Here is a 13,513-nt window from a genome sequence, read left to right on the forward strand (position 1 = left end):
TAATACATAATTTCTAAACAACATTTTTATGTGAATTAGTGTATCTCGTCACTTAGCTCGCTATTTCAGTCAAAAAAAAAAAAAAGGTTGGCGCACAAGGAACTATACTTATTAAAAGGGCGCGAAACGCTGCTCTAACAAATGGTTACATTCAAGCATTTCCATGAAGCTCACGTCTTTAACTGTTGTTACAAGTATTTATATATGTATTTTTATTTGTTGTGGCTTCTGAGTGACTTTTATTTATTTCACACACAAAAAAAGACAATTTAAACCCAAACTGCACTCTATGAATTTCTAATGAAAATAAAGAGCAAGCTAAAAGTAATTTCTAAATGGCATGGCTTAACTTATTCCGTGCCCGGTATGGCCAGGGTGTTAAGGCAATCGACTCGTAATCTGGCGGTTGCGGGATCGAATACCAATCACACCAAACATGCTCGCTCTTTTAGCCGTAGGGGCGTTATTATGTGCGATCAATCCCATTATTCGGTGATAAAAGAGTAGCCCAAGAGTTAGCGTTGGGCGGTGATGACTAACTGCCTTCTCTTTAGTATTATACTGTAAAATTAGGGACGGGTAGCGTAGATGGCCCTCGTGTAGCTCTGGGCGAAATGAAAAAACAACAACAATTGACTTATTCCAAATGGCCAAGCGTGTTAAGGCGTGCGACTCGTAATCACTCGTAATCTGAGGGTCGTGGGTTCGCATCCCCGTCGCGCTAAACATGCTCGCCCTTTCAGCCGTGGGGGCGTTATAATGTGACGGTCAATCCCACTATTCGTTGGTAAAAGAGTAGCCCAAGAGTTGGCGGTGAGTGGTGATGACTAGCTGCCTTCCCTCTAGTCTTATACTGCTAAATTAGGGACGGCTAGCACAGATAGCCCTCGAGTAGCTTTGTGCGAAATTCAAAAACAAACAAACAAACAAACTTATTCTATATGAATTTTACGTTAACACCTATATTGCTAATTCTCGTCGTGCCTTTGCTTAGGGTTATTTTGAAAGGCAAACTGCAGCGCTACCTGTCAGGAATAATATGAATAGGTATTTTGATATAGCTAACCAGAGTTAACAAAATGTCACATTATTTTATAACATAGATACGTTAAAGAAAATTTCTTTCCATTATCGTTTGGTGGCTCTCGCATTCAGTAACCCAGTTCAGCGTCTGTTTCAGTACTTAATTTTGATTCGCACGCCCAATAAGTACTTACTAAATGCAGAATACAATATTATACAATATAAAGTAATAGAAATATGATATAAACACGTATCAAAACAATAGTGTTTTATTAATTATGTATTTCCCCTGGTTACTGAGATAAAATCTAAGGTTCGATTCCTTGCGATGGACAAAGCACAGATAGCTAATTGTGTGCATAAATCAACAACAATTATAGTAACTGCGTGACACCCGAACCCTGAACTGCTTACTAAAACACACCATACAAATGATAATATTCCAAGATTCGTACACAGAACCTGACGGATATTGGATGCTTGTATCCACGTAGAATGTACCAATATATACAAATTACGTCGAATGTGCATGTTCTATAAGAACTATAACAACTTATCAATGTGTGGTCTATCGTTTTTAGTTCCGCAATATTTGCCTTTTCATTTCTGCATTAGAACAGGCTTCTTCTTGATGCGTCGTAATCTGAGGGTCGCGGGTTCGAATCCCCGCCACACCAAACATTCTTGCCCTTTCAGCCGTGGGGGCGTTATAATGTGACGGTCAATCCCACTGTTCATTGGTAAAAGAGTAGCCCAAGAGTTGGCGGTGGGTGATGTTGACTAGCTGCCTTCCCTTTGGTTTACCAATTCTAAATTATGGAGAACTAGCGCAGATAGCTCTCGAATAGTTTTGGGCAAAATTCAACCAACAAACAAATTTTAGAAGTAAGACTACAACTAATTAAAAACACCAAAATATGCTTTAAAAAGGTTTCAAAGGTACCAGTTCTTTACTGAGACACACTGTTCCCAGTTTGAATGGAACGTAATTGGAGGTAGATTATATAGTTCAAATTCTCTACTGACACACGCTGTTCCCAGTTTGAATGGAACGTAGTTGGAGTTGGATTATACAATACACATTCTCTACTGACACAGGCTGTTCCCAATTTAAATGGAAAGTAGTTGGATTACATGGTACAAATTCTCTACTGACACATACTGTTCCCAATTTAAATGGAAAGTAGTTGGATTACACGGTACAAATTCTCTACTGACACACGCTGTTTCACTTTGAATGGAACGCAGTTGGATTACGTGGTACAAATTCTCTACTGACGCATGCTGTTACAATTTCAATGGAATGTTGTTGAAGTTGGATTAGATAGTACACATTCTCCACTGACACATGCTGTTCGCAGTTTGAATGGAACATTCTACAAATTCACTGACACGCTGTTCCATGGCTGTACAAATTCCCTACTGACACACGCTGTTCGCAGTTTGAATGGAACGTAGTAGGATTACATGGTACAAATTCTCTATTGACAGACGCTGTTCCCAGTTTGAATGGAACGTAGTTGGAGTTGGATTACATGGTACAAATTCTCTACTGACACACGCTGTTCCAGTTTGAATGGAACGTAGTTGTAGTTGGAGTAAAGAGTACAAATTCTCTATTGACAGACGCTGTTCCCTGTTTGAATGGAATATAGTTGGAGTGGGATTATATAGTACACATTCTCTACTGACACACGCTGTTCCCAGTTTGAATGGAGCTTAGTTGGTTTGGATTACATGGTACAAATTCTTTACTGACACACGCTGTTCCAGTTTGAATGGAGCTTAGTTGGTTTGGATTACATGGTACAAATTCTCTACTGACACACGCTGTTCCAGTTTGAATGGAACGTAGTAGGATTACATGGTACACATTCTTTACTGACACACACTGTTCCCAGTTTGAATGGAACGTAGTTGGAGTTGGATTAGATAGTACAAATTCCCTACTGACACACGCTGTTCCAGTTTGAATGGAACGTAGTAGGATTACATGGTACAAATTCTTTACTGACACACACTGTTCCCAGTTTGAATGGAACGTAGTTGGAGTTGGATTAGATAGTACAAATTCTCTACTGACAGACGCTGTTCCCAGTTTGAATGGAACATAGTTGGAGTGGGATTATATAGTACACATTCTCTACTGACACACCCTGTTCCCAATTTGAATGGAACGTAGTGGGAGTTGGATTAGATGGTACAAATTCCCTACTGACACACGCTGTTCCAGTTTGAATGGAACATAGTTGGAGTGGGATTATATAGTACACATTCTCTACTGACACACGCTATTCCCAATTTGAATGGAACGTAGTGGGATTTGGATTAGATGGTACAAATTCCCTACTGACACACGCTGTTCCAGTTTGAATGGAACGTAGTAGGATTACGTGGTACAAATTCTCTACTGACCCACTCTGTTCCCAGTTTGAATGGAACGTAGTTGGAGTTGGATTATATAGTACATATTCTCTACTGACACATGCTATTCCTAGTTTTAATATGACGTAGATTTTGCCTACGAAGTGAAACTACTTAAACACATTACAAAATTAATTTACGTTATTATTTACTTGTCGCTCGTAGTTAGACTAATAAAAAGCAAAACCAAAACCTTCGGTAATTCATAGACATGTATATTATGATTGTAGGGAGGAGGTATAACAAACTGATCCACAAAGATATATATAACAAATATTTCGTATTCCCAAATTAAAATTTTTTTATAAAGTTTTATTTCCTAACATCTCAAATGAGCTTGAAGTCACGTGTTAATTTGCCCCTAAATGCTGCTCTCTTCAGCAGGATTGTTTTATGAGACAGTCACATTGTAACCTACTTTGGTACTGGCTACGTTATAACGGTGAAATTGAGCAGAGATGTTTTCAAGTAAATGTTATTAAATTTTGTGATTTTCGAGCTAAAGAGAGAATGTGGATCGTGAAAACACAGTTTGAGAATGTGAGTCAGATCATATTTTGTCACGGAAAAACAATTGCAATTTTCTTACGGAAGTTTTGTCTTTTTAACACTATTCTTTTAACACTGTTCTTTTAATACTATTCTTTTAACACTGTTCTTTTAACACTATTCTTTTAATACTGTTCTTTTAACACTGTTCTTTTAATACTATTCTTTTAACACTGTTCTTTTAACACTATTCTTTTAATACTGTTCTTTTAACACTGTTCTTTTAACACTATTCTTTTAACACTGTTCTTTTAACACTATTCTTTTAAAACTGTTTTTAACACTGTTCTTTTAACACTATTCTTTTAACTGTTCTTTTAACACTATTCTTTTAACACTGTTCTTTTCCTCTCTATCTTTTCTTTCACTAAATAGTCGGTTTGTTTCCAGTTTACTTTCGATAACATTTATTTTATTTTCTCTTATTTAATATTGTTTTTCATTTGATTTATAAATTCGGTTTGATTTTATTCTACCTTTTTCTATTTTACTTTCAACAACTGAAAGTCTCTTCATCATAAGTCACTATTATTCTGTTTCTTCTTTTTGAAAACTATGTTTTTGTTCTATTTTCATACATATATATTTTTTATCTTTTATTCCACCCGGCTGTAAGAAATCTCCACACCTTTTCTTCCATTATTAGATCCAGTAGCCTCTTGTTATCGCGACGTTCAGTTAACTAGGTGTTCGATACATTACATCTTAGAATGTCAAATGTTATTAAAAGCAAGTTACGATTAGTCGAGATTAATTCGCAACCAATAAATTTGAGAAATATTCCTTAGGTTGAAAAAAAACATGACATATTCCAAGCAATAGAAAACAAAAAGGGTCTGTGTTGATATATTCATTTATCATATACTTTCCTATCCATTTCACACTTCATACACACTCAGACCAGAGGTGAATTTAGTGTTAAGTGTTCATTCATAGACTTAATCGAATGAAAACATAAATATTATTGTATTGTAATGTGTTATAATCATATCTAAATTAATTAGCTTTTAATTTATGTGCAGAACTACGAAAAATACTAATGAAAAGAGAAAGAATTTAAAATACAGTATTTCTGTTTGTAGGCCTTTTATTGTAAATTAATCGTTAATCCAGGTGTCGCTCTTTCAGCAAAAAAAATAAATGGTTATATATAATTATTTGTCAAATGACATCCGTGTCGTTCAGTGTTTTTGCTACAAACATTAGAGTTTCCGTCACTCTTGACCTTACTTTCCACTTTCCTTCCGCTATAAAAGATTTTATTTCTTCCAACACCGGAACGAAGGAAATAGAAAATCCCGCGTTCCGGTAGCTTTCTTTTCCGCTAGTCTTCTGACTCAAGACCGCTACTCACTGGGCCACACGAGAAGCATCGTTCCATAGGGTGACAAAATAAGCATAATTCATTAACATGTGGCGGGAAAGGGCGCTCTATCTTACTCTGATTGGCGGCTATCATAGTACGGAAACACATGAGCCACTTGGCACGCACTCCGGACGTCATAACTCGTTGAGGACGCTCATTGGCTGGGTTCTCTTGGAGACGTGTCGGCAGCTATGCGGTTGAACGCCACTATTAAGAGACCGTTTATAAAGTCTGTTGGAGTTAATCGATCAACCCATGGCGAATGTGTGCGTGGACATGGTAGCACAGATCTTATTAACCAGTGCTGCCGCAAGTCGCAGTGGGACAAACTTTCTCCTCAACCTTTGCTCGTGCGGACTCGTCGCCAACGCTTTGTCAAGACATCGTTAATAACTACTCGTACAGCAGGTTAAATCTAATCCTTACAATCATTTCTCGAAGTGCCCGTGCAGCGGAGCAGGCCGAAAGCACGTGGACCTGTGGGGGCCGGTGTTTATGCTGTTCCGCGTCCGTTGAGGGGCTGGCACTGACCACCGTGGCGCGAGACGGCGAGTGTCCACATCAACTCCCGTGTCGCTACGGGACCGCGGAGGTGTGTCGGCTGTGGATGCAGTCTGGGAAACCGTCGGATTTGTTTCCTTGCAATAACGGATCACCCATTGCAAACCTTCCCATGATCTTCGCTGGTAACACGTTTTTCTATCATATATTTTCAGTTTATTTTCTGAAGAAAACCTAATATTTGTAACAATAAAAAATCTCAAATTATCCAATCCTTTAGAGAAGTCAGTTAATACCACGCTCGCGATAACAGTGAAGTAATGCACCTTGAATTTTTAAACTAGCCATGTAAACAAAGACAGTTTTTTCTTACTTTCTTTATATATATATTCTTGTTCTCCACATTACTGATAAAACTTTTCAAAAATTCAGATTTTTGTTCATAGAGAACAAAGAATGCAAAGAACGGGTACCAAACAAACTTTTTTCTGTTTATTGTAAAAATACTTTTTCGAGACTCGGATATTGTTCGTAGATAGAAAAGGGTGCTATGAAACAAGATGTTTACTGTTGATTGTAAAGTACGTATTTCACACGAATCCACTGAAGCTATCTACCAATGATATGTAAAGATCTAGTTTTTAATCAAAGGGTGAGAGTGTACTGGATAGAGCTAACACTAAAGTTCGTTGTAAAGTGAACTTTCCCATCTTTCAAATGTTCTGACTGTCCTTCCTCTCTTGCACTGGAGAATTTAATAAAACAATTTAAATAATGAGCAAGTAAAGTTTGTCTGTACGTTGGACTGTATTTAACACTGTTAATTGTTTTTCTTTGTGTAAAAAAGTGTTTTAAATTGTGAGAGAAAAAAACAACAACATTGCAGGTATAAATGTTACTAAGAATGGGTTGCTAATTTATAGATGCTGTGAAAAACCCATAAATGTAGGTTTAAATAAACTATTTAATGCACTTTGTAACAGGTTAGAGAGAGTGCATGTAGGTGTTGTCTAAATCTCTGACCCAAGTGTTGCTCAAACCGTTGACCGATTTCTACTGACACTCTGGCCTAAGCATTACTAAACTTTTGACCAGAGTGTTGTTAAATTTCTGATCCGAGTGTTATTAAAATCTCTGACCTGAGTTCTGCTAAACCTCTGACCCGAATGATGATAAAAAATGTGACCGAAATAAGTGTTGATAAAGTTATGGCCACTGGTTTTTCAAAACTTCATAAATGGGTCGAGCTAAAGAAGGGATAAGTTATAAAAAACATTTGTAAGAAAGTTCACGTTTTGCTCATTATTCATTACATTATTTACAGAGTTCATCAAACCTGAATGTTATATGTACCAACATTTGCAAGAAACGTTGACAACTTTAAACTTTATAATATGAGAATTAATACAAATGCGAAAGTCTGTAAACCTAGTGGAAGAAGATTTTAGATTATATCATGTGAGATTTTCTGTGAGGGTTCAATAGAAGAGGTTTGTCCACTGTAGTTAAAACATAAGTAACCGTGGTGGATTATGATTCCCAGGACAGAGAGTGGTAAGACAAGCCAACAACACAACATAGCTATGGCAGCAAAATATCAAAGTTTATCTTTACATATCACGCTTTAAGTGTTGTTGAATATATGTTTGATGAATTATGTTTTTTATTGTTCCTATTGTTTTTGAAACTTCATCTCTGTTCACCGTAGTGAGCGTCATATATCAAGTGTGATTTTAACTCTTACAGTAGTCGCGCAGCTTCAGTTTGAGGGAATTATAAAAATAAACGCATAGGCATTGATAACTGAAGTACATCATATAACGGGAACGTTTTGTGACTTAACCACAGCTTATAATGCCTTCTTTTGAATTTCAGAACCTTCATACAAAGGAGCTTGGCCTTCGCCTTCCCCAACTCAACCACAAGGTAAGTGTATAACTGCTAAAAAACAAACAAAAACTGTTACCTGTAATGCGTGCTTCTCCTGAATACAGAAACGTCGCGAAACTAAGTCTATCTCTAGACCTTACCACTTGATGTACGTGTTTATTCACAAGATCTGCACCAACTCTAAGTTTTGTACACAAACCACATCTATAACTTTCCTTACCGTATAGGGCTATATTCCTAATGTACAACGAAATCAAAAATACAAAATGTTTTGCACACGATGTCCGAAAGATCTGAAACCATAAACACTTCGACGAATTTTCAGTATGTGACTCACTTACTGTTCTTGTAATAGGAAAAAATAAAGTTTGGGTTAACTCGATCTTCTCATATTTTGACAGCGGTTACGTATCCAAGATTAAGATAAACTACATATTATCTATGTTTCCAGCATTTTCGAACACCCTGTAGAAATAAGAAATACATCTTTTTCAGCATATATTAAAAAAAACCAAAAAACAATGCTGTTCTTATTGTTAGACGTTGTTGGTTTCCGTCAGAGAAAATTTATTTCAAATTTTATTGTTAAATTTTGTTTTGTGATCTGGTCTATTTTGTTTACGTGATAGATAAATAGACAAACCGAGAGATAGACAGATGGGTGTATAACTTTGTTAGTTTGATTTTCAGTTCTTCAGCATTCTGTACATAGTTTAACTTCTAGTTATAAACATATATATAATGTTACTAACTCAGCACCAATCATGTGTGTTTTATTACGTTGCTGTTACGTTTATGGCCAATCTCTTTTTTTTCTTATAAAACAGTAAATATTTCAAATTCGAGTGTTCAGATTTCGGAGTAGGATTGTTTATTTTCTAAAGAACAAGGAACTAAATTAACGTTTTTGGTTGAAGATGGGGTATTTAGGGTTACATCGGTCAAATATCAATTTGTAGTGCAACCGAGAGAGTCTTAAAAACACTTCAAGTGTTTTCGTCATTAGACCAAAGAAACATTCTAAATAGTTCCAGGTCACAGATCCGACGAAAATTAAACACCGCCAAGATGTTTCGAAAAGAGTTAGATTATGAATTATATTTACAAGCTCGGAATATACATTCACTTTTACTTTTATTAGTTATCCTTTACAGTCAAAATCATTAAAGAAATATTGAAATAAATATTATACCAGATCGCGTTGTATTTCTCTTTGTATTTTAACACATCATTAATTGGCAAAACATATCAGTAAGTAAAAGACCGTTGTTGTTGTATGTATTGACAGTATTTTTTGTGTCATTTTCCGTTTTGTTAGCTATCGGTAAAATGACTGAGTAAATAAACTCGTCGTGTGTGTGTGTGTGTAACGAGCTATCGGAAAATACTAAATCTCTTAAAAGTACTTTGTACCACATTTTTGTTAGTTTTCTCTTGTTAGTAGTTTTAAACTGATTCATATTTAACCAGGGAAACTTAAAAGTACGAGTTTCTAGTGTTAAAAGTAACGAACAAGTGCTTTTCACGGAAATTCGTTTGATCATAACGATGGACAATTATGCTTGTTGGGAGTTAAGTTCTGAGAACTTCGAAGACTCGTCTGATTGTATTGATGAGAGATCTAAACGTTAGTAGTTAGTTTAATTTTTGAGAACATTGAAAACTCCCTGATTATGTAGCTGTATCTACTAATGGGATATGTTCCTACTGGGAATTAGTTCGTGTAATGACAACATTGAAAATCCATTAGGTCATACTACAACACTTTCAACGATTTATCATTGCAATGTTAATAACATTTTATCAATTACTTGTTTCAGGCTTTAGCTGCTTAATTAACAAAGTTTCTTTGGAACATAGACAGCTTTTAATGTTGGTTCTTTTCTCGATCTTACTATGAATATTTCTTACTCTTACTTTACAACTACGTATATGTTCTTTCACACTTGATCTGTTGTTATTGAGTATATTTTGTATGTTTTAGCACTATAATTTCTAGCCACCTAGCGGTAGGTCCTGTATACCTAGTGTTACAACAAGGGCACGGAAATTCATTTACAACATTAGATATTTTTAGATAGGATATGCAAACGTTAGAAGTCATTTCATGTTATGACAAACAAACGTTAAATTTTATCTTGTCATACTAATGTGACACGATTATTTGGTTTTTATTCTTTTATATTTATAAATCGCATATTAAAGATGGTGGCCAGGTGATTAAGGCGCTTGTTTTGAATTTCGCACACAGCTACACGAGGACTGTTTCCGCTAGCCGTCCCTAATTTAACAGTATAAAGACTAGAGGAAAGGCAGCTGGTCATCACCATCCACTGCCAACTCTTTAGCTACTCTTTTACCAACAAATAGTTGGATCAATCTTCACAACGTAACGCCCACACCGCTGAAAGGGTGACATGTTTGGTGTGACGGGGATTCGAACCAGCGACATTTAGATTACGAGTCGAGGGCTCTAACTACCTGGCTGTTTTGGGCCTACAACTCTCTAGTCACTTCAGAATTGGCCCGGATATCTAATACTAAAACAAACCTTCATGTTCTACTTACTGGCTCGGCATGGCCAAGTGGTTAAAGCGCTCGACTCGTGATCTGAAAGTCGCTGGTTTGAATCTCTGTCGCACCGAACAGGCTCACCCTTTCAGTCGTGAGTCGTCATAATGTGCGGTCAATCCCACTATTCGTTGGCAAAAGAGTAGCCCATGAGTTGGCGGTGGGTGGTGATGACTAGCTGCTTCCTTCTATTCTTACACTGCTAAATTAAGGAAGAGTAGCGAAGATAACTCTCGTTTAGCTTTGTGCGAAATTTAAAAACAAACAAACTCCATAAATAATGTTTTTTGTTTGTTTTATAGCAAAGCCACATGGAACTATTTGTTGTGTTTACAGCCGCAAATTGAACACCGGATTTTGTAAGTCTGTAGAGTTAAAGCTGTTCCACCGGAGGACCCTCTATTAAGAAAGGGTTATTTGTTACTTGTCCTTTGTGGGCCTAAAATAATTTGTGTATACGTTTTTGAATATTAATCTTTTGATGTTTATTTAATTAATTGATTATTCGAAACTTTCATCAATTTTGTTAGTGTGCGGAACGTATACATGAAATTGAGGATATTTTTTCAAATACGTATTATGTGACATTAACCATTATGAATAGTGTACAGGTGAACAAAGAAAATAGTGTTTAAGTACATAAAATTAGCCAAAGTATCTGTTTGTCATTACGTTACCAGTAAGGTCTGGTGGTTGGAGCATTCGACTCATAATCTGCAGGTTGTGGACTCAGTTCTCGTCACCGAACATGCTCGACCTTTCAGCCACGGAGGCATTTTAATGTGATAGTCGATCGCATTATTTGTTGGTAAACGAATAGCACAATAGCTCTCGTGTAGTTTCGCGCGAAATTCAAATCAAACGTTTGTCATTTGTAAATTGTGTACTTTATATGAAAAAAATACACATGCTCTTTCCAACCTTACCCTCCTTGTCCTCCTTACCCTAAAGCTTACATTTTGTAAAATCATGAAAGTGGCAAAAATTGTGAACATTAAGGACGCATTTATTCTTTTATTATATCATATATAAAAAATATATGTTTATTATTTGTTTGTTTGTTTTAGAATTTCGCGCAAAGCTACACGAGGGCTATCTGCGCTAGATGTCACTAATTTAGCAGTGTAAGACTAGAAGGAAGACAGCTAGTCATCATCGCCCACAGCCAGCTCTAGGGCTACTCTTTTTAATCAACGAATAGTGGGATTGATCATCACGTTATAACTGCTCCACGGCTGAAAGGGCGAGCATTTTTGGTGCGACGGAAAGTTGAACCCGTGACCCCCAGATTCCAAGTCAAACGCCTTATCCACCTGTCCATGTCGGGCTCATTTATTATTAGACTTACCACCAGATTTTTTATATTATTAGGTGTATAATAAAATGATTAAAAATTAAATTAATCTGGTAAATTGTTTGTAATACAAGCTGAAGATATAGCTTACGCTAGTGTTAAACGATATCCTGTAGGAGGTTGTTACGTGTGATGTCAGTTCCGGGTTTGAACATTAACGACTTCCTGTTGCTGCTTAACCATCTTTCTCAGTAATTGTAACTACGCACTAACACTAACACGAATAAAAACCCATGGTTTGTGCTATTATGTAAGCTAGAAAGTTAATTAATAGTTTATTACAAACAATGCGTTCTTCTCTGAGTGGGCTTATGATATATTTGGATAAAATAATATTGGTTCTAGATATACGTGACTGTGATGAGATGTTACAAATTGATTGAAACATTATTCCAGCCTTGCATCCACCAAAGAATGAAATAAAAATCTCTAAGTTAGCATTCGTCTATATTTTCCAGGAATGCTTTGTAATTGCTTTACTTTTATCCAATCAATTATTAGCCTAGTATTACTATGGTACAAGAGTTGATTACACGAGGAAAAGTGAAACAATGCGTTCGTCTTTGTAAGCTCCATTTTACATACTACATTTATGCGATAGTCACCTTTTGACAGTTGACTTAAACTCAGATTATAAGCCACAAATTAATTATTCTCTGGAAGAGTCTAATTTTGAAAATTGAAGATTAAACATATGTGTGTGTGTGACTTGCTATAGCAAAGCCATATCAGGCTGTATGCTGAGTCCACCGAGGGGAATGGAACCGCTAATTTTAGTGTTTTAAATCCGTAGATTTACCGTTGTACCAGCAGGGAGAACAAAACGTGTGTGTATGTGTGTTTCCTTATGCATCGGGTTATCTGTTGAGTCCACCGATGGGAATCGAACCCCTGATTTTAAAGTAGTAAATCCGTATACTTACCGCTGTAACAGCGGGAGACAATACTAGAGTTAAAAAAATCTATGACGACTAGAGATATAATCGTGGATCTTTATATATTTTTGATGTTTGTTCATTTGGACCTGTCAGATGTGGTGTGATCAGCTGGAATGATTTGAGAGGTGTCAATAAATTGTTTCTGTTTTGAAACACGTATAGGTTTTGTAGCTCTACATTTCATGTATGCAAATAGTCTATGTACTTTATATTATTACTGACATATTTAGGACTACAACAGAAACACTATTTATGCTCATAACTGGTTAAAAAATTGAATTTTATAACTGCATTTGAATGAGCTCTTTTTAACACATTGTTTGTACATACTTTGTCGATGGACACTTATATCAACTGAGATGTCTTTGAGTCAAGTGTTTGTTTGTTTTTCAATTTTGAGCAAAGCTAGACGAGGACTATCTGCTCTAGCCGTCCATAATTTAGCAGTGTAAGCCTAGAGGGTTTAGTTTGGTTTGAATTTCGCGCAAAGCTACACAAGGGAAAGCATCTAGTCATCACTACCCACCGCCAACTATTGGACTACTCTTTTACCAACGAATAGTGGGAGTGACCATCACATTATAATGCCCACACGGCTGAAAGGTCAAGCATGTTCAGTGTAACGGAGATTCGAACCCGCGACCCTTAAATTACGAGTCTATCGCACTAACCACTTGACCATGCCGGGCTATATCAAGCGAGATGTCTTTAAATCACTTGTTACTTACTGGTTTTCGATAATAGTAATAAAAAAATTACATTTACACTGACATATTTCGGAAAACCGAGCACATTTTAATATTATAACAGCTAAGAATTTCTTTGCCAGATCTCATGTACCATTTGAAGGCTTTCATTTTTATCGATACGATTTGTTAACTTTCATAACCCTCTCGT

The 13,513-nt window shown here is 36.3% G+C and overlaps 1 protein-coding gene across 5 annotated transcripts in view; it reads left to right on the forward strand.

The window, feature by feature from the left end:
- The window catches only part of LOC143240721 (retroviral integration site protein Fli-1 homolog), a 193,639-nt gene that overhangs the window by 133,562 nt on the left and 46,564 nt on the right, over positions 1–13,513 (forward strand). For all 5 annotated transcript variants that reach the window (XM_076483651.1, XM_076483653.1, XM_076483649.1 and 2 more), the window contains one exon: positions 7,739–7,789. In XM_076483651.1, coding sequence (XP_076339766.1) covers positions 7,739–7,789 — 51 coding nt within the window. The remainder of the gene's footprint in view (positions 1–7,738; positions 7,790–13,513) is intronic.

The sequence above is a fragment of the Tachypleus tridentatus genome, chromosome 13, assembly GCF_004210375.1.
Source record: "Tachypleus tridentatus isolate NWPU-2018 chromosome 13, ASM421037v1, whole genome shotgun sequence".
NCBI lineage: Eukaryota > Metazoa > Arthropoda > Merostomata > Xiphosura > Limulidae > Tachypleus > Tachypleus tridentatus.